Below are 21321 nucleotides of genomic sequence, written 5' to 3'. Positions count from 1 at the left end.
ATGATCATAAAAATGTGATAATTGAAAATAAAAAAAAATATATATAGAATATTATGTGATCTAATCGCAATCATTTACCATTTGTGAAAAAACCGCGTTATTTTTTAATTAGTCTTATTTTTCTTATATATCGAACAGAGATTGTATAAGAGAAAAAACATATATGGACATATTTTTAAATAATCACATATGAAAAATGTTTTCCCGAACGGAGAGATTAAATTAATGCAGCTGACGTGAACGAATCCACGATAATTCGACGTCAACGGTCGTCTGTGACGTTCGTCATCAATCGTTCTTTTTACCAATCCCCTTCATCTCCTTTAAATTTCTAATTATACAACTTTCAACTATTCTTCACAGTCAGTGCCCCTTATGCCCCTTTTTTTTAAACCATCCGTGCCGGCACTGCGTCCCCTGCAGTAAACGGCGCGCCCGATCGGCTGATGCATCAGCTGATATCCCTCCCCCTCCTCGTCGTGAAGGCCAGTGGCGCGCGCTGCGCTCCGGTTCGGTTTCCCCTTTCCCCCGTTTTCCTTGTCAAATAACGAAAAGTTGCTGGTGGGAATTTCGTCGTCGTCGTGCATGCTTGACTACATACGTACGTACATACATATATGTACATACTCGGATACTCGCGCGCGCTAACGTCGGCGGGCGCGCTCGCATGAGCTCGAGACTGGAGAGTCTCGAGACCGCCGCCGCGAGCCGCGAGGCCCGCGAGGGCCGTGAGCCGTCGCCTATCGATTATCCTGTCACCGTTTGCCGCTGCCGTCGACGGGTCGACGCCGAGCGGACGAGAGGCGCGAACGCGAGGCTCGGGGCTCGGGGTCGCGAAATCGCTCTCGCTCGCTCGCGGAAGGCCGGCGATGCCGTGCCGCGGCGCGGATTAACCTGGCCCGTTCGAGACGTAAATTCCCGGTTTCCCGATATAAATAGCGGCGATGGACGCGGACGAGGTTCTCTGCAGGATCTTCGGCGCGAGCCCCGTCACCGCCGAGCGCGCCGGCGCTGGTATACCCAAGGACGAGCATCTCGGACGATCTAGGTAGGAATCGTAGGAATCGTTTCCTGTCCGGAGGAGATAGGCTGGATTCGCTCTTTGCCCCAGTTCTACGACTTTTTATTCTTCTCCCGTTTTACTTTCGTGCTAAAAAATACATGACGGTATAGCTAAAAAAAGCTTCTTGTTTGTTGCGAGTATATCTAAATATGTGTCAAAACAAAATCATTTAAAACACGACACAAATATCATTTTATCACATTATCTCCTTATATCATATCACACGTTATATCTTATCATATCGTTATATTTTTCTGTTTATGCCTTTTGGATTTTACTTTAATAAAGCGACGTCTTTTATTAATCATTGCGATTGCCAAGTCGATTTTTTTTTATTTCAGATTATTTAAGAATTTGACTTGGGTGAACGAGCACATCAGAAAATCCTTGTTGAATCTGTATATCGACACGTGGAACTCTGCGGACAATAGAGAGGGTCGTATAGGTCCCCATCTCGTTAGGTTTGACGTGTCTATGCATCACGGTCTCTGCATCGTCTCCCCTGACAGGCTAAGCGTCAATTCGCAGAGTAGCTTTAGTACAATGCGAGCTAATACGGGAGTGTTTAAGGGAAAATGGATGTACGAGGTGCAGCTTGGATCCAAAGGAGTGATGCAAGTGGGATGGGGCACCGCTCAATGTAAATTTAATCAGCAATACGGCGTCGGTACGTTGAAATGTTACCGCAAAACCTAGCCGTTGTGATCCACAATCTTGCGATAATTTCCAATAAACGTCATTTTTTACTAGTATTGTTGAAATACTTTCGTAGATTATTTTAGCTGAGCTGAAATTTAACTAACATAAGATTCTACTATTTCCTCCTCAGGAGACACGCCGAATTCATACGCTTATGACGGAAATCGTGTGCGAAAATGGAATGTGAGTACCCATAAGTATGGTGAAGCCTGGTTAACGGGAGACATCATCGGCTGCGCGCTGGACATGGACGATGGAACGATAGATTTCTATAGGAATGGCAGGAGTTTGGGCAGAGCGTTCGAGAATATACCGATGGGCGCCGGGATTGCGTATTTTCCCACTGTTAGCCTGGCCTTCACCGAGAACTTAACGGCGAATTTTGGCTCCATACCGTTTAGATATCCCGTGGAGGATTACGAACCTTTGCAAGCGCCTCCGTTGGCGCAAGTTCGGCAAGCCATGCTTCTCTTTCAGTGGCTGTCGCAAGTGATCGAACTGCTGGAATATTCAAAGAACGTTGACAAGCGGAACGTTCCATTGGAGGATAAGACTATGAGCTCCCAAGCGTTCCTCATGTGCCTAGCGAGATCTATCTTAAAACATATCGGCCCGTTACTCACCGTTCCTTACGTCACCGAGACGGTTTTCGTGCCGTTTATGCAGACGCTCTGCGATCTAAACACCGATGACTCCTCGACGAAATCCTCTTATTCGAATGTTCGCAGCACGCGGTCGATTGTCTGTTTGGATTTGCTTTGGACGTTCCTGGAGGAGCACGAGATCAAGATGTGCTTGGAGAGTACAGTGCTCCATTTATTGTCCGCCTTCCGACACGTTTCCTTGCTACTCGAATACCCGGATCAGTGCAAGAGCCTGATGCTGCTGACCAAGATCTGTCAGCACACCGTCACACGACAATATTTTCTACAACACCTGTTGTTCGATCGTGTGCGTTTTGCCAACTTTGTGCACGTAAAACCGCTCGACGAGGGTGGATTGACGGATGTAGTGGAGAAGGTCTGGTGGGAAACTAATCCCTTGGATCCGTCGATCGAGGCAAACAAAAATAGTTATCTATACGCTTGTGAACGCATCAAAGCTGCCATATCTGGTACGATTAAATGCTTCTTGTAACTTTTAAGATATTTTGCAATTGTAAATTGCAATGTCATTTACATAGAGTAATTTTTAAGTTTAAAACATAATTGAAAATAAAGATATTTTTTATTTTATTATATTATGTTTGTGAAATGAAAGGATATATTATTTAATTTATATTAAAATTTTATACCTTTAAAATATTGATTAAAATAGTAACGTTATACTTTGTATTTTTTGTAGAGGTAGAAGCATTACAAGTCGAGTTACTAGTCACTTTGTTAGATAATACCGATGGAACAGCCAAGAGGCCGACGTCGAGGACTATCTTTTTGAAAAAATTCAAACGTTTCGTTCAGGAGAACCTAATATCCAGTCGCGTAAGTACGCTGTGTGTGTACAGTAGTAAATACGGAGACTCTTGTACGCGCGATTCGTCCGCGTAACTATCAAGCATTCAGTCAGCAAACCTGCAGACATTTTACCAATTCTGCAGACACCCCTGCCGATCACATTATGTTGCTTTCACCGACTTCTGGTTGCATTCAGAATTTTATGGGACACTGAAATTGGGACAAGTCCTGTCTATATACCCTGCAGGTGATAAGGCATTACCGAGAATTATCAGACACACACTTGCGAGAGGAATCGGCTCTCTACTTTAGTAACGTAGAAACCTTCAATCAATTCAATATGTTTTTCTCTCATAAAGCTTATATACATATATTTTATACATATTACTGAAATAATATCGAAATGCTTGAACGCTTACATTGCTAGTTGCGTTTATCGCGTTTATTAACTGCGCATTTGTACATTGGTATGTATCTGAGGGGGGGGATATGTAATTACTTTTCTACTTCTCTTCCGAATACATGAGCACCCGCTTCGTACATCATTATTATTATTATTCGCAAATATTATTGAGCGACGTTTAATTTACGTAATAGCATTTCCTTATAAATTGGAATGGGCAGGGCGTTCTACGATGCATCGATCAATTACTCTGGAATCGACAGACTTGGTGGCGTAATAACCCACTTAAACAAGACATTCAGGAACGAATTGCTACGCCTCCTAGGTCCGGATCATGAGGTAATCGTTGCTATGGAACAGCAACAGCAGCAGCAGCAGCAGCGTACTACAACATCGACAAATGAAGCGTCAAATAACACTTACGCTGCCGTAGTCGGCACGGCCGTGAGACCACTAGTCGACTTGCCCGCGGCTATACCCGCGGCCGTTTATCCTCGCTTAATTAACATCAACCCGCCGGCGGCATCGGGAAGCCAAGGTAGTTCTATGATAATGGAGAGATTTGGATTTTTTTCGCATACTAGAGAGGATAGGACTCCAATACGTCACGGTCCTGCAGATCCAGCGATCTCGTTGATGGAATTGTTAGATGGTATTATCTTATTCTACCATGTAGCAGCGAAAAAGCAGCTGGCCAAGGTAGCCGGTTTGCGCGACAGTATGTCCGCGTATATTACCGCGATCGCCGACACCAAGGCGAGGCTCGAGCATGTCGAGCGGGAGACTATCCCAGGGAAGGATCCCGACGCAGAGGCAATACAAAGAGAACTGCTCCGTACGACGGATATATTTAATAAGAAATTGTCGGAGCAGGCGAGACACATGGCGTGGATCAGGGCCGCCGTGTATTCAGAGGAGAAACAAGCTCAATTGGCCTGGCTACTAAAGGTAGTTACGCTGACCCTGCAAACCGCCAGTCAACAGGGCAACATGTTCAGCTTTGTGCCCGATTTCTATCTGGAGACGCTGTCTGATCTGATCATAACTTTGCGCGCCCACATGCATCCCACCGCACCGATCGAGAATATCCCGGATTATCGAACGATGCTGTGCAACGTTGCCGAGTTCTTGTGCGATCACTTTCTCGACCCACGCATAGTGCACGCCAATTCTAAGGACGTGCTGATACTCGCGCTCGCTGGTTTCGTATCGAATCCATTGATGCTGGAGGCATTGGAGAATGTGCCGCGCGAAAGCAGGATAAAGATCGTGACGAGTCTGTTGAAACCATATGAGAATAGAGCATGGGCGCAATCGAATTGGGTTTTGCTAAGATTTTGGCAGGGTAACGGCTTTGCCTTCCGATACGAGAAGAGCCCACATCTTTCGAAGATCGGCATGAAACAACAGGAATCTGTTTATCAGCTTATAAGTATGTTATCCTCTTTGTTTAACGTAAAATATTTAATCCTTATTATTAAATCTATATTATTAAGGCGTGAAAAATGTTGGACAAATGTCTTTTGGATTTTTCTAAAGTTTAAATTTTATTTCGGTGGTATCTTCAGGATTTGCTGATTGTTTCAGAACCGTGTCCATCGGTAATATATCAAGCCCATGTGAGGGACGTGTTGCTGGGCAGTCCGCAAGTGACCACGCCATTCTTGAACTCGCTATTGAATCAATTAAATTGGGCATTCTCCGAATTTATCGGCATGGTGCAGGAGATTCACAACGTGTCGTCGAGACCGGAACGAGTGTTTATCGAGTCGAGACAATTGAAAATCTGCGCCACTTGCTTCGACCTAGCTATCTCGTTGCTTCGGGTATTAGAAATGATTTCCATGGTGGCCCGGGATGTTTTCAACGATCCCACGCAGTCTTCCAGCGAAATCTTATTGGCCAGATTGTGTCAAGTGAGTGAGAATGTTATTTCGCGATCGATCCTTCGAATTGTACAATTGTGTCGTGATTTCAGTTACTCTGCCAAGTGTTGAACAGGATGAGCTCACAAACGAACTGTTTTCAACACGTCATGTTACTGGAAATACCGGATTTAGAATCTATAGATCACTTCCCTATATTAGCTGCTGTTATTGGTATTCTGTTGGCTCTTCTTGAGAAAGAGATGAAGGATTTCGCAGGTAAATTACAAGACTTGTGAGAAAACTATTTGCATATAAAATAAATCTCAATAACTTTTGTTTGTTAGCAACAAAATCGACAATTGAAGTGCCCAAAATTACACGAAGTTTATTGACAGAACCAAGCTTCCAAATCGGTTCTCTGCATTTCGTTTTGGGCGACACAAAATTGAAAAATACAAAGACGAAGAATGTAAAACCATTCTCGTTGTTGAACTGTAAGTATCTTGTGAGTTATATCTGGGCTGCATTCGAGGAGCGCGCTATTAGCGCTATTGCATCATTCTGTCTTTATCGCTCATCAGGTGTAAAACAAGGATAGAATAAGCAAATAGCGCTAATGGCGCGCTCCTCGAATCCAGCCCTGATCGTATATATGACAGTATATATATATATATATATATATATATATATATATATATATATATATACTGTCATATATACGTATCGTATGATCGTATATATGACAGTATATATATATATATATATATATATATATATATATATATATATATAGGGCTGGATTCGAGGAGCGCGCTATTAGATATATTAGATATAATATTTATTATATATGTATAATACTGTCTCATATATATATATATATATATATATATATATATATATATATAATTAAAATATTTTAAATTAAAATAATTTGTTCTTGTTTTTGCAGATCAGGAAGATGTAACGGCAGAAGAAATTAACCGAGTAAAGCAGATGATAACATATCTCGACACTTGTCACGTGCTCTTACCCGATACCAAATTGATCAGTGACGATGAGAATGCTTGTACAATTTGCTACGCGTTTCCAATTACTGCTATATTTAAGCCGTGCAATCATCAAACGTGCCGCACCTGCATAGATCGCCATTTGCTCAACACCAGAGAGTGTTTCTTTTGTAAAACGACCATAGACAAGGTTGAAGATCTAAGCGGGAACACCTTGCACGATTTTACTAGCGAATTCCCAATTTCAAGAGCGACTTCTTGATCCAGTGACAAGATTGTTTCGCACAAATTGCATATATTGTATTAAAGATTTGTTGAATTCTCGCGATATATATGCGTCGAGCATCGAATCCCGATAAAACTGCCGCAATTTTAATTGTACAATAAAGAGTTCTATGAGGGAGAGAGAAATAACTAGGATAAATTGAGATACACACACAAAGGTTGTATAAAATATCACAAAAAGTTTTTTATTTACATTCACAAGTACAATATACTTATATATTCTTGAGCACATTTTTTAAACAACAGAAGACGTCAAAAGTATAAAAGAATCAGCTTCACGCAATTCTGCGCGTAAATGAGTTAATCGGTAAAAATTGTATATATATATGTATATCAGTCTTTCTGACGCCTTAACTATATATCTTTTCAACTTAACGTAACATTAACGAAAGATAAATTAGTATCGTCGAATTGCAAATCAGCTTTCCCAGTCTAATTTGAATCAAGTTGCATGTGAGATCTGTAGAGAGCATGGCACGCCGTTAACAGATTGTTATCAGTGATAATAAATCTCTAAGTTTATCAGATCGCGTAATGTCTAACGTTTATTTTGAGTGTTATGACCGTTGTTATCAAACGCACAGACTCTCTCTAAGCTGTCTAAAACCGGTGACCAAAGGCGGTTTGAGCGGCGTCTTCTGTAGATCTTGAAGAGCTTCCATAAACACAACGCCGCACACAAAGGCTCCAAGGGCGGTCAGGAAGATCGCGAAGATGGCCAACAGACGGTTCTTGTTCAAGTACAATTCCGGATCTCCGAGGAACACGTTCTGCAGGAGGCAGATGCCTGGCAGCATGAAAATGAACATCGCGGATAGCGACCCCAATAAGTTGATGACCGGCGAGATGTCCGGCACTAGAATGGCGATGACCAAAGACAAAACGAACCAGGTCAACGTAACCATCACCCGGACGCCGATTCGATCGAGGCTCACATCCAAAATCCCGAGAAGCGCGTCTCGGCCGCAGTATAGTACAATGGGATAAGTAGTGAAGTTCTTGACCGCGATTGCAATTATCGCTACGGTCACCACGGCACTCTTATCGGTGTAGCCTTGCAAGATATCGCTCGGGACCTTGCCGCTGCCGAACGTGGCGTAGCCGAAATAACCGACGACACTGTACGTGCCGCAGCAGATCAGCATGCTGATGACGGCGCACAGGGTAAACTTGCACAGATTACGATCCTTCATGCAGGCATAAGTCGGTATTGCCGTCATGTGACTCTGTAAAATATGCATATCTGTTACATACTTATATCGATTTAAATCATATAATTTATGTGAGAGTGATAAAGATCGCATAAAAATTATTATTATATAAAGCGTGTAATAATTATAATATGTTAATATAGTATTTAACTTAAGATAATCATATTTTTAATCGGAGGGTAACACATAAAGTTAAGAATTCGTATACCTGGTAAGCGAAGCAAATGATGGGTATTATCTGCAGAACCTCATATCCATTATCCGGCCAGATTTTTATAGGTGGTACAGTACCGTTCTGTATGGTGAAGCTTTTGTAAATAATCAACCATACGACGTACACGATGGTTATGCAACCAACAGAACTTGCGTAACTTAGAACGTCTAATCTTTTAAAGAAGCATAGGGGCAATATAAACATACTGCAAGATAAAGCTGTCACGAATGGCCTGGATAAATACCTAGAAAATGAAACAGTTTTTCCACTTGAATAACAATCTAGCAAGTCGCATTCTTTTTCCTTCTTCTTTTTTTTTTTTATCGCGACAATTACCACGTATGACAATAGTCAAGTCCGTAATAGGTGGCGAACACTCTGTCGAACTGATCGCCAACAATTATCAGGAATGTCAAGCAGCAACCGAAACTGTAAACAGCCACGCATATTCCGCAGAAAGCAAGTGACTTGGATCCGCATAATCCAGCGAACGTGTCCTGCATGGTATCGGTGCCTGTACTATTGCTACAGCTGGCCAGTATCACCAGAGCAGCTGTGATGAAAACAAGAAAGCCAAGTTGAGCCACAACGGAGGTTCCTACACCACCGGCCTTGTCGAAGGCCTGCGGGAAATTCAATAATCCAGCCCCCAGCGTAGTGTTCACAATCAAAAAGATTGTTCCCAAAATGCCAGCACCTGCAAGATGTTCAAGAAATTTGCTTTGTCTCATTGTTAACTCTCTCTCTCTCTCTCATTCTGGAGATACATCTAAATAGATCTCTATAATCTTGAATGTAAATCAGGTGAATCTTCTATAGGTATTCTCTAATTTTAACTTGAAATATTCAGTTTAGTTTATCTTAACTATATTAAAAGTAAAAACAGACATTTAATTTAATCAGCTAATGGATTTCTATTATTTTATTAAGTAAGAGCAACGTTTGTGCTGCGGTTATCTCGGTGGTGTTTTCGGAACGTATACAATTAAGATAACGCTTCGTATACGTATCACGTGTCGTAACATCGTTCCTATTGAGTATTGCATTACCTCTGCGAGTTTCATTGTTACGCGCCTCCGAGGGACTCGGTCCACCGGGTCCACTCGATGGAAGCAGATTGTTGGTGAAAAGTGGCTCGCCCACCAAATGATCCATACTCGACGCGATCGCGGATCGAACTGTGAACTGTGACGTCTGTGACGCTTTTGTTTCTCCAGTTCTTCTCCTCCTCCTTTCGATGCACAAAGTCCGCGCCGCGAACACTTGACAGGGCAGAGGTCAGAATCGGTTAAAAAAAAAGGCACAAACTGTACTTAAAAAAGGGCGAAATATACGTCCCAGTCTTGCGACACGTGGTCATTTGATCAGGCTTTTCGCGATCTGCGTTCGACGCTGCATCGAATGCACATTGCACTGCATTCAGCATTACATCTCGCTATAAAAAAAAAAAAAAATGGACAGAGGGCGTTTACCTCGAGATCAGATGATTTTGTACACAGATTTTCTCAACCAACCAAGACTGCGTTCCTAAGGTTGATTAAATGTATATTTCTCTTTTTGGTAACAAATTTTTTTTTTTTTTTTTTTATCTTTTCGTTCAAACGAACGAAGATCAAGTATTTTGTTCTCTCAATTTTCAAGTCTTACATTTCCTTTTTTTCGTCACAACTTAGCATATCTTATCTCAAGTTACAAATCGTTTTTTTTGTAATATAAAGTTGTAAATTAATTGTTAGTTTTATTCGAAGGCTAATGTTTTCTAGTTTCACGTCATACAAATTTTTTTAGGACAAAATAATGGTCTAATCATTTATTGTCGATGTACATGCGATTCGATCACTCTAACTTTCCTTTACATTCTATTTACCTTCTATAATCTATATTATTTTGATTTGATAAAAAGAAAAAAGATAGCTGTATATTCAAGACAAAAAAACAAACGCAAAAATTGATTGCGACGTTCGTGAGTAATCAGAAATCAGCTGATCGGCACTAACCTAACCTAACCTGACCACGCGCGAGTAGAGGAGGGAGGGAGGAGGTCGAGGCGGTCCGGGCGGTCGAGGTTAGGGTTAGGTCCGAGAACCGACCGGCGTGGCGTTATCAGGTGATATCGGGCCGATCGGGCGGTATATTTTGGCGTCGATTTTCGCGATCATATTCGACGGAAAGAGACCTGGGGGACAATCAGGTTTCGAGAAGGAATAAACGGAGGTCACGATTCTATTCGGCTATGTTTCGACGTGCGTTCACGTCGAGCTCGCGCAGTATATCGGTAAGCCGACAGCACGTGTATCTTGGATCCGGATTTTCCCAGGGCGATAAACCTCGATCAACTCTCAGTGTCAGTCGGCGATTAATATAAATAATAAATAATAAAATATAAAAAATTAATAAAGACGTGCTCTCTCTCTCAGCAAAATTTCCAATTATACATAATTTGTGGTAAATATTTAATTTAAGAAATTCACCTTAGATTTTGATAAAAATAATGAGTGTATCGTAAAATTTTCAAGTTGAGTCCCTTACTTAAACTGAATATTTATCTGATTCGTTAACTTCTTATTTAATTGTCTGGGAAAGGAATATTTAATGTTAAATATACCTATATTTATGAAATATAAATTTATTATTAAATGTAATATCTGTAATGTTTATATATATATATAATTATTAAATTTAGTATTTACAGATAAATACCAATAATATGTTCTTATAATAGATATAAATAAAAGAAAAATGTTACTTATATATTTCTCTTGAGCAATATTTCGCACGCTATAGATAAGCGATGAGACTAAAGAAGACCGTAATGAAAAAGGCGAATAAAACCAAATTGTTGCAGCTGCTATCTAGGCTGTGGAACGGATCCAATGGCGTGCTTGCGGGTAAGCACGCCGAGGAGAAAATGATATCCATCTTGAGGAACAGGTTCCCACAAGCTCAGCTGATTGAAGTTACCGACGTATCAGGTAAAAATTATTTGTGGGTATACTCTTTAAGGAGAGAAAAGGGATCTCGAAGAATATATATTTAATGATTGACATCGTGTACAATTGTATCCTAGGAGGATGCGGTGCTATGTTTGACATAAACGTCGTTGCTCCAGAGTTCAAAGGACTGAATACGGTAAAACAGCATCGAATTATTAACGAGGTAAAGCTTGATGCAATTTCTTCCTGGAAAAGCTATAATTAGACATGTTATAATCAGTCAAATATATGTATTATGTTGTAATCAATATCTGTGTTATTGCAGGTTCTCAAGGAAGAAATCAAAGATATGCATGGCCTGCGAATACGTACGAGTATTCCACAGGTGTAAATTTGAGCTTTTGGACAATTGTTAAATTAATTCTACAGGAGAAACATCTAATACCGGTTTTACTTAAGTCAGTATAATAGGCATCTAAATTCTTCTTTCAAAAATTTTCGACAAGTATTTAAGGTTTTTAAGAATTCATTTCGAACGATTTTCGAAGCGATTGTAGATTTTCACATATTTGAAACAATTTGTTTGTTGTATAACGAGTCCATTATTAGCTTGGGACTGTGTTCACAATTAAGATCTGAAGATTTTATGTAAGATACAAAGAATGTATATTTTATAGAACGTAAAGCTTTTAAATAAAGTTTAAAAGAAATTTATATTCATATCCAAGGAAATTCAGTTGCAAGATACATTTATTAAAAAGATGATTTAAATAAAAAATTCAAGAGATATTCTCAATGCAGTAATGGATAGAATAATAGGTGTAGCGATTACCGATAGATAAATACTGTTTCGGTGCACATTTCCCGCACTAGTGCAGTAAGTTCAGATGTGAAGAGGCACGAGGCAAGCATCTTGGGACTCGCGCCGACTCGCCCCTCACCGAGGGCAGGTGCTAGTGTGCTACGTGTGCTATAATAAATATAAATAAAAGAAGAAGAAGGCAGCATTTGTCATAAATCGCGAGGTGCAAATTACGTGCGAACAGCATGTTCGATAGATATAGATAAATAAATCTGAACACACGATGTCCATTCTTCTTTCTCGCTTCGTTCATCTTTATTATTTTAACTTAACCTAATATGCGCCACGCACGATCAAAATATGGTATTGAGAACAGATTCTGGCAAGTGTTTGGCTACAAATTTGATAGCAGAATGAATTTATGGCAAAATGTTCAATATTATTGACAGAAATATAAAAAAATTTAACGATAAAATTCCCGTGGCGGATTATTCGCATGCATTGAGTCTGTTTTCTATTGCTGAACTGCACTAGTTCACGAGTTTCATCTTTTCCCTTCCAATGTGGAGTAAAAAAGATAAACTCTGAATTATATATAGTGCAACCAGTTCAGCAATAGAAAACAAAACCTTTTGCGACGTGTGGAATGTATGGATATGTATAAGTTAAAAAAGATTTTTTTATGATGAATATATCATCTTTCATGCGGTAGGAAATTGTGCCACGAACACGTGGCAAAACAAACTTCGTTAATGTTAAGACTTTTGCTCTTTCGTTGAGGTAGAGGATGTAACTTTGCTTTATTTCTCTATCTTTTTATGCGGAAGATCCAGTTGTTTCTTAGCAAAGTTGAAAAATAGTAATTTTTAGATGTATCTTGATATGTATTTTTACTACGTGTCAAATAGTTCTTAATGTAACTCCACGCTTTTTAGATTGCAAATACAATTGTGATCGAATGCACGATGGCTTGGAACATTTTTAGACGTCTCATCGGACCATCGAGTGTTTTCCAAAACAGGTATGACATCTAATTTCTTAGAAATTTATTTTGTTTATTTATGCATACACTTTTTATCTTCAAAATGTATGGATAAAGTAACAAAATTTTTAGATAAGTATATTACATAAAAATGCCTGTTTAACTAAGGATATAATGAAATAAGGATTCATTTGCTTATTACAGATTATCGAGAAATACTATATCTGTCAATGGAATCACTAGATCGTTGTCGACGGTGAATTCTAATGAAATTGAACACTTTTCTGCCTTCAAGAATGACTGGTGGGATGAGAATGGCCCATTTTACGACCTTCATTTATACGCACCGATTAGAATACAGTTTGTGAGGGATGGATTGGCAAACGCCGGAATTCAGATGCAGGACCCAGCCCTTCCGCTGAAGGGGATCAAGATTGTCGACGTTGGCTGCGGCGGTGGTATATTGGCTGAGCGTTTAGCTAGAATAGGAGCGCAAGTAACTGGAATAGATGCATCGGCGGAATTAATAAATGTTGCTAAAGAGCATGCGAAATTGGATCCTGGCATATCAGAGAGAGTGAATTACATTCAGACAACCGTGGAAGACTTTTCCCAAAAAGAGGGAGAATCGTACGATGCTGTTGTAGCTTCTGAAGTTCTGGAGCATGTAGAAGAACCGCAACTATTTTTAAAGGTACAATATTACAATAAAATTATAAAAATTGTTGAATATAACCGTAAAATTAAACATTTTACGAATGTTCTCTATAGGAATGCGTGAAAATAATGAGACCTGGCGGATCAATATTTATAACAACGCAAAATCAAACTCTACCAACTTGGTTGGTTCTTATTGTAGCAGGTGAATATATTCTCAGAAGAATACCTCCCGGTACTCATGAATGGAGTAAATTTATCGCTCCGCACGAAGTTCAACGTATATTAGACAATTGTAAGTTTTATTTCTGTTGTTAATTCTATAAGAAAATTATCAAAATGATTCTGATAATTTTCTTTCGTTGTATAAAGATAATATCTGTGTGATTGTAACAAATTTGTACAATCGCATGCGGCCGCTCCTGCACATTGCGCACTTCTACATAGTTTTTTGAACTTTTTTCTTATAGATGGATGCAAGACGAGATTAATGCATGGGCTGAAACTTAACCCATTGACGAAACAGTGGTCTTGGTCGTCGTGTACGGCAATTTTTTATGCACTTCATGCAATCAAGCAAACAAAAACTGTGTAGTTTTTGGAAAGTGATTCTTCTTGTTACTAAATACAGAGTGATATATTTTTATTATTTACCGGTTAGAAAATAATTGTAATTGAATACTGTACATGTGTTAAGGATTCCTACTATATGCTTATACATATACTTGTATGCAACCTGATAGAAAATTGGGTATAAGGAATGATATTCTATGAGATAATACGTTTAAATAAAAATGAAAGTTTAAAACCAGTTTTAGATTTTTAAGAATTGTTAGGTTGCTGAAGTTTCTTTGTAAATTCTATTAACGCCTGTAGGTACTTATTTCATTAATGACTGCTTAGGAACTAAATATTGTAACTCTTAGACTGCTGAGCGTCTAACAGTTACGTCGAAACTTCCCGCAGTGAAAGATTTGATACACGTCAAATGCTTTTGTTCATAATTTATTTTACAATTCATATTTATATTTTGCGTTATAGAAACTATTTATTAATGTTCACGTAATTGGCAAATGCTAATTTTAGAAATATAAAATAATGCGATAGCTATGAATTTTTTTTATACACTTATAATTCACAAGTTGATACATTTACTATAATATTAAGTATTTACATACTTCACTTTCATAACATGAAACTTTTTGAAATAATATATAAAATTGGGGAGGATTGACATATGATATGTGAAAAGTCAATATACGATATATGAAAAGAATACTTATTTTATTGTAATAGACTTAATTGTTTCAATATATACCTTGCAATAGTACAATTCTATGTAGAAAGAAAAGAATATACCACATTGTCGATAGAAACAATATCGCATATCTTTGTTCTCTAACTTTCTAAAATATCACATACATATTCGCCTAACAACGTACCGCATGGAAAAATTACAAGGCATTAATAAGCATATAGGAGTCGATGCTTTAAAAAAATTTTACTTGATTATTCACAAAGTTGTCATTTAGATCTTCTAGCATCTAACGGTAACTTCATGAGAAGGCAATCGATATTTATTTTGCTTTAGCGAATCCTACTCGGTTGTTTCCCAGGTCAAATTCGGTATAATACGGACCAATAAATACATCGCCTAAAATCCATAATGGGTCTCCAGGCATATCCAGACCCATGAAGCCGCTCAAGCACATCGTCTGTCCATATGATGAGACCTACGGAAAATTAATAGTGACGTGATATTTCTGTTCTAAAAAATTTAAAAATAATTTAAATATATGAGCCATGATATTCACCTTAAGGATATACTCCTCACCAGTGAGAGCGAATTTCTTACCGCCTAGGACGAAATTGATCGTAGGCAGTTGAGAAATCAGGTTACAGTCCACCTTTAAATGATAGTTAATGTTACTCCATACTGGTAATCAATATAACTTATCAAGTATTTATTAATTTATTTAATATAATATATTGTTGAGAGAGAGAGAGAGAGAGAGAGAGAGAGAGAGAGAGAGAAAACTACCGTTGCAAAAAATATGATCGATTACTTACTATTGCCTCTCCAGAAATGGAAGTAGCTCCAATCAGTTTGTTAATAGCATTAATTTCCGACGTTGGTCCAGCTATGAGGGAGGTGCCCGTATCGGCGATAGCTTGGCAGCCATTTGCGCAGAATTCACGATTTCCCACTAGGATCCTACAATGTGACGATGTTAACAATTTGCTGACATACGATCCATAATTGTGTGATATATAAGTTAGAAAATAATCACGCACTTATCCATAGTAAATTGCCAGTATCCTTTACGGGTAACAGGAACATATGTGAAACTGCCTACGTAATGATCAGGATCGGAGCCACCCAATATCATTTCACCGCCCACCTTAGCCGAGGGATCTCTGTACAGATTGTATATTTTTTATATTACAACGTGGAAAGACTATTCGATTGAAAAAAATATAGAAATATAGAAAAGAAGATACGTACCGATTTAGATAGAAACTGAAAACAGGTTGCGGCACCAAGCGTTGTTTGACCATGTTATAGAAGACAGGAGTCACTTTGTCAACGGATATCGTGGAGTAACCCATTCCCAATATACCGTCGAATTTCGCAGCGACGAAAGTAAGTCCTGGTTCTTTTATCGCTTCCGCAAACGTTTGGTTCTTAACTTTAAGACCAGCAACCTACAAACAAATTGATATTAATAAAGTGTTTCAATTCAAAGAATAGTAACAATATGTGTATTTTTTAGGGATATTTTATAAACTATGACTATGACTATAGTTGTGGAACTATATCAGACTGTTTGCTTGACGATAACTCACGTCCACTACGTCGGTAGATAAGTACCCAGACAGACTACCAGAACCGTACTGAATGGCGAATGGAGTACCATTAGGCTGGTATGTGCTGGATGCTTTGCTATTATATTTATGATGTAACACTGCGAAAAATAGTGAATAAAATTACATCAGTTGATATTGAAGATTTTAAAAATCGATTTCCTTATTAATCTAAATATATAATTGACAGTAGAGTTTGAATCATCAGATGCATTTATATTGATATTTTTTGCTTTAATATGTAAGCTATCTTGTGTCAAAGGTCATTTGTATCTTTAGAATAAGCGTGATAAATCACATAAACAAGACTGCAAAGCAATTGTGAAACTCAGCTCCAATATTTACCTTACCAGTGATTTTAATTTTTAAAAGTGCTTTTTAAGACGTTTTAAGATTTTACTTCAAATACAGGTAAAAGTTCTATAAAGGACCTCGATCATTGTCCCGCTACATAAAAGAGGGGATGAGAACATAGTAGGGAATTATAGAGGTATTTCTCTTCTATGCTCGGCTTACAAAATATACGCTGAAATTATCAGAGGAAGGTTAGAGGAATCTGTCGAGCAGAAAGGCTTGCTACCAGAAAGCCAAGCCGGTTTTAGACGAGGTAGATCAACTATAGACAATATTTTTGTGCTGGATCTAACTCAGAAGGAAGAAAGGAAGGAAAGGTAAAGTTTATGCACTCTTTGTGGACCTAAAGGCAGCTTTTGACAACGTGGAGAGAAGACAACTCTGGAAGATTCTTAGGGAAATGGGAATAGAAGAAGAGCTTATAGGAAAGTTAGAAAGGATTTACGAGATCACAAAGGTAGCGATTAGAACAAAGGAAAATGTAACGAAAGAATTTTTTATAACAAAAGGAGTTAGGCAGGGCTGTGTTCTGAGCCCGCTTCTATTTAACCTGTATATTGCGGAGATTAGGAAAGCATTAGAAGTAAGAAACATAGGCGGTGTGCAATTAAGAGATGTAAGGGTGTGGTCGTTAGAGTATGCAGACGATATGGTATTTTTAGCAAAGAATAGGGATGCGATGCTAGATATGATGGATACAATTGGGAGATTTTTTAGGAAAAGAAAAATGACTTTATGTACGGATAAAACAAAGATGGTGGTGTTCAATAAGAAAGGTAGGGAAAAGGTAGAAAAATGGAAATGGGAGAATAAAGAAATCGAAGAAGTCAAGACGTTTAAATATCTAAGGTTTGTATTTAGTAGGAATGGTAAATATACAGAGCATATTAAAGAGCTGTGTAGGAAAGATAGGATAGCGGCTAACAGGCGTGGGGGCTAGGGGAAAGAATTTGTAGGAATGATTTTATTAGAAGAGGGATGCTATTTAGATATTTAGTTAGGGGCGTGATTTCATATGGGGTGAAATTATGGGGTTGGGAAGAAAGGAAAAATTTAGAAAAGATATTGTTGGATTACGCTAGACGGGTTTTCAAATTAAAGTTTTGCACGCCGAGATATATAATGTCTAGGGAATTAGGGTTGAGCAAATTAAGGATAGGATGGGGAATTAGGGCTATGAAATTTGAGGATAAGGTCAGGGAAACAAATGAGGAAAGGTGGATTAAAAAGTGTTGGATGGAGAAAGAAAGTAATGATTGGAACGATAGGTATGGTAAAGAAAGAGAGAAATATTTTAATAGGAACGGTTGGAGTGTTGTGGCGGTGGAAGCCTTGAGAAGAGAGGGGAGAAATTTAGGTAAAGAAATGTGGAAGAGGGATGAGGACGTACAAAGGCAGTTAGAGGAAAACAGGATTTTAGATGCAAGGTATAACAAGAAATATAAGGAGCTAAGTATGGATTTGGAAGGCCCAAGTTATTTAAAGTTGGATAATTTAGACAGGCAGGATCTCGGGGATAGTATCAGAGCGCTGTTAAATTTAAGATGCGGGAACTTAGAATCAGGTAACAGGTATTGGCTAGATGAAGAGAAACAAATGTGTATTTTTTGTAATGAAGGCAAGGATAATATGAACCACTATGTTGAAGATTGCGTTAAGACAAAGGAATGGTTTACAGTATTAGGAAAGGATAGTAAGGAAAGGTTGGAAAAACTTTGGAATGATAAATTAGACACCACCAAAGCGGAGGTATTGCTAAAAGTTGTTAGGGAAAGGGATGCGAAAGAAAAAGACGATAGATATAGGAAGTCAATAGGTTGTGAGAGAGGCTGTGAGATAAGTAGTTAGTGCAATAAGATTCAATAAAAATCGAGGCTCGTGCGTGTTTTGTTAAATAGGTTTAATAAATAAATAGGTAAAATATCAAATATTAAATGTGCCATAATTTGTAATCTTTAATTTTGTAAAGTTGTAATTTTAATAGGTTATTAGGTATTTAGGAGTATGAGATGTGTGTGTGTGAGTGAATAAGGAAATGATTGTAAACCAAGTCCACTTTCTGGCTGTTATGCTAAAGTTAATAAACTATATATGAAGAGGTAAAAGTTCTATAGCGTTATTTTTAGTCGACATTTTTACTCGACCTCAATTATAAAAAAAAGCAATTAAGATTATTTAAATTGGAATAATATGATGAAATTATATATATATATATATATATATATATATATATATATATAATAGAATAATAAAAAGACATAATGACATTGTGTGATATACTTACAACAAGCAATGTTGGTAAAGCTGCACTGTTTGGATGGTACCCAAAGATTAGAGGAACCAGTGTCGAAGATCACTTTAAACTCTTGTGGCGGGGTACCAATCGTGATAACGCCATAGTACTGAGCATCCATATAATTAGACAGAGGTTCTGGTGTGCCAACATTCGCCTTAGTCAAACGAAGTTGTTCGAACTCGGTGCCAGCCTCTCTCAAAGTATTTCGAATGGAAACCGTCTTGTGTAATGGAATTCTTAAAACAACATAAAGAACATTCTATCGTATCGTACATATATATGTATCAGTGGAGATATTTATAAGAGAGATGTATGTATACAGATAATTAACTTATATATAAATGTCTTTGTTGTCGCAAATGGTATTGGTTCCAAAAACAATGAGTCATGGAAACTGCATGAGTCATGAAATTTAATCTAGAAAGTTTCTTGTGCAATGCAAATACAAAAGATATTATAGAGAAACGTTTAATTGTATGAACCTAAATCTTTAACTAAATTTGATAATCAGTTCAACTATGACTTATGCATATCTGAACTTGTTATTCAACTTACAGTCTAGACCTTAAACAAGGCCATTAAAATTCAACAAAATTGAATCCTATGTTAATTTTATATAAAAAGAAAATGACTCAAAGTGAGCCGATTGTACCTATTTATAAACAATAAGTAAAGGAACAAGAATTAGCTGGCCGCTATCTATATTCATCTATTTACAAATCAGTCTAAATGCAAACGACTCCGCTTATGACTCGCCGATCTCATTTGAGACGTCACAAAAGGAATCCTCGAGAGCATCTTATTGTTTTTCGCCCGCTTTACTCCGATGAGAAAAAAAAATACAATTCCGACCCCACCGTCGTAGGTTATATCGCGATTCCAAGAAGTTGGAACGATCTCTAATCGGTATTTATCGCGCGGTACGTGTGCGGAATGCAAATCCGCGTGTTCGTGCGGACTCACCTTTGGAGTTGCGCGTCGATCAGCACGGCGAGTGCCACGACCGCCACGACGAGACGAAGCATGTTTTCCGAAATTCTCAGTGGCTACAAAAATCAGACAAGATTCTTTAGCCTTCGGGATCGGAGTATCGGACCGCAACCGGAACGTTCAACGGAGAATGAGACAGTCACCAGCTCTCTAACCCGCTCTCGCGCTCGCCTCGACCTCTCCAAACCTCTCGCTTTATTGACGAACAACAGCCACGTTATGACGTTATATACACAAGCGCGGGCGGCGCGGGCGCGCGCATGCGCGTCGAGCGGCGCGGAGGGTTGGGGGGCGGCGACGCGACGGCGCGCGAAGCGTTCAAAAAGCGGCCTCGACAGATTTCTTCATTAATCAATTCTAAGATTATCGCGTTTCGCGTGTGCGCATATTTCATTAGCGCATACACTCAAAATAAATCCAATGATTAACGAGAAAGCGGTGAAATTGCGTCGCGAAAGTACACGTTGTTTGCGTCAATAGGACAAGCGGGCGATTGTAAACGATCCGCGCGATTGCAAATGACGCTCAATCCAAGCTTGGAACGTTAATTATCGGCGAACAAAGTGTTCGAACGTCGTCCAAGGTCAGAGGGCCGGAAACTTGTGCAAAAATTCATATTAGTGACACGCAGAAACTTATGGCTCGCCGATAAGGCAAGATTGGGAGTCTCTGCTTATCGAACGGGCGCGCGTTTGAATTTTAATAAGGCTGACGAAGAGGACGATATATGCGGTAGAACACCGATATTTTCTTCTTCATCCACGAGGCTCTTTTTTTTATCTTGGTTTGCGACATAATAGCTTTATCTTTTAACGGTCGTTTCGGCTTGAAATTTCTACGCTGCGCTAGTTCACCTTTCCTCTTTTATATGGATATTTATTCCTTCTGTTTTCTTTCTTATCGCCCGTTGTCTGATTGTGAGCAAATATATACAGCCCGCTGTCTTGTTTATATACACTAATGCCCTTTTTAGAAGAGGATCATTTCGAAATGTTGCCTGCCCTCCACGTGGCTTTAAATCTTAACTATGTTATATAGCTGATGTAGCATTAAATATTTTCTGGCGCGATATAATCGTGTTGCGTATATTTAGCGACTGGTATATATATATATATATATATATATATATATATATACTGCTATATAGCATTTTAAGCAATTACCAGTCGCTAAATATATATACTCTCTAAATCTGAATCAGTGAATAGTCACTGATGATATGAGTGTAAAGTGCCACT

General features: G+C 38.6%; 5 protein-coding genes across 9 annotated transcripts; 3 read left to right on the top strand and 2 right to left on the bottom strand.

Annotated features, from left to right (window-relative positions):
* The first annotated feature begins 580 nt into the window (after positions 1–580).
* LOC143899046 (E3 ubiquitin-protein ligase RNF123) lies at positions 581–7307 on the top strand. 2 transcript variants are annotated; one of them, XM_077408993.1, is made up of 10 exons: positions 581–601; positions 1405–1730; positions 1893–2876; positions 3107–3243; positions 3360–3463; positions 3841–5051; positions 5207–5535; positions 5598–5763; positions 5832–5981; positions 6437–7307. In XM_077408993.1, exons 2-10 carry the CDS (start codon positions 1538–1540, stop codon positions 6754–6756), a joined length of 3594 nt encoding a protein of 1197 aa, XP_077265119.1. In that variant the 5' UTR covers positions 581–601; positions 1405–1537; the 3' UTR covers positions 6757–7307. The 2 variants fall into 2 exon arrangements, with proteins under 2 accessions (XP_077265119.1, XP_077265118.1); XM_077408992.1 differs by lacking the exon at positions 581–601 and adding an exon at positions 787–1048.
* Positions 7028–9998, bottom strand: LOC143899048 (sodium-coupled neutral amino acid transporter 7). Its single transcript, XM_077408996.1, has 4 exons — positions 9254–9998; positions 8541–8901; positions 8199–8448; positions 7028–8005 (listed from the first exon to the last, which is right to left on the bottom strand). The coding sequence occupies exons 1-4, from the start codon at positions 9357–9359 to the stop codon at positions 7352–7354; spliced, it is 1371 nt and encodes a 456-aa protein (XP_077265122.1). The 5' UTR covers positions 9360–9998; the 3' UTR covers positions 7028–7351.
* Positions 9999–10095: 97 nt separating this feature from the next.
* Positions 10096–11851, top strand: LOC143899052 (bolA-like protein 3). 2 transcript variants are annotated; one of them, XM_077409002.1, is made up of 4 exons: positions 10096–10548; positions 11050–11176; positions 11272–11360; positions 11463–11851. In XM_077409002.1, exons 1-4 carry the CDS (start codon positions 10438–10440, stop codon positions 11526–11528), a joined length of 393 nt encoding a protein of 130 aa, XP_077265128.1. In that variant the 5' UTR covers positions 10096–10437; the 3' UTR covers positions 11529–11851. The 2 variants fall into 2 exon arrangements, with proteins under 2 accessions (XP_077265128.1, XP_077265130.1); XM_077409004.1 differs by having other exon boundaries at positions 10112–10479.
* Positions 11464–15061, top strand: Coq3 (ubiquinone biosynthesis protein COQ3, mitochondrial). 3 transcript variants are annotated; one of them, XM_077409001.1, is made up of 5 exons: positions 11464–11595; positions 12875–12960; positions 13126–13615; positions 13693–13873; positions 14049–15061. In XM_077409001.1, exons 2-5 carry the CDS (start codon positions 12905–12907, stop codon positions 14171–14173), a joined length of 852 nt encoding a protein of 283 aa, XP_077265127.1. In that variant the 5' UTR covers positions 11464–11595; positions 12875–12904; the 3' UTR covers positions 14174–15061. The 3 variants fall into 3 exon arrangements, with proteins under 3 accessions (XP_077265127.1, XP_077265125.1, XP_077265126.1); XM_077408999.1 differs by lacking the exon at positions 11464–11595 and adding an exon at positions 12000–12162; XM_077409000.1 differs by lacking the exon at positions 11464–11595 and adding an exon at positions 12174–12321.
* On the bottom strand, positions 14844–20286 carry Cathd (cathepsin D). The gene is made up of 8 exons (XM_077408998.1): positions 20057–20286; positions 19082–19329; positions 16426–16544; positions 16085–16284; positions 15874–15996; positions 15649–15793; positions 15393–15485; positions 14844–15311 (listed from the first exon to the last, which is right to left on the bottom strand). The coding sequence occupies exons 1-8, from the start codon at positions 20116–20118 to the stop codon at positions 15156–15158; spliced, it is 1146 nt and encodes a 381-aa protein (XP_077265124.1). The 5' UTR covers positions 20119–20286; the 3' UTR covers positions 14844–15155.
* Between the last annotated feature and the right edge of the window lie 1035 nt (positions 20287–21321).

The sequence above is a fragment of the Temnothorax americanus genome, unplaced genomic scaffold, assembly GCF_048541705.1.
Source record: "Temnothorax americanus isolate GAGA-0224 unplaced genomic scaffold, ASM4854170v1 Scaffold25, whole genome shotgun sequence".
Classification (NCBI taxonomy): Eukaryota; Metazoa; Arthropoda; class Insecta; order Hymenoptera; family Formicidae; genus Temnothorax; species Temnothorax americanus.
Note: the sequence above shows the minus strand (reverse complement) of the source record. Positions and strands in the feature narration are given on the sequence as shown.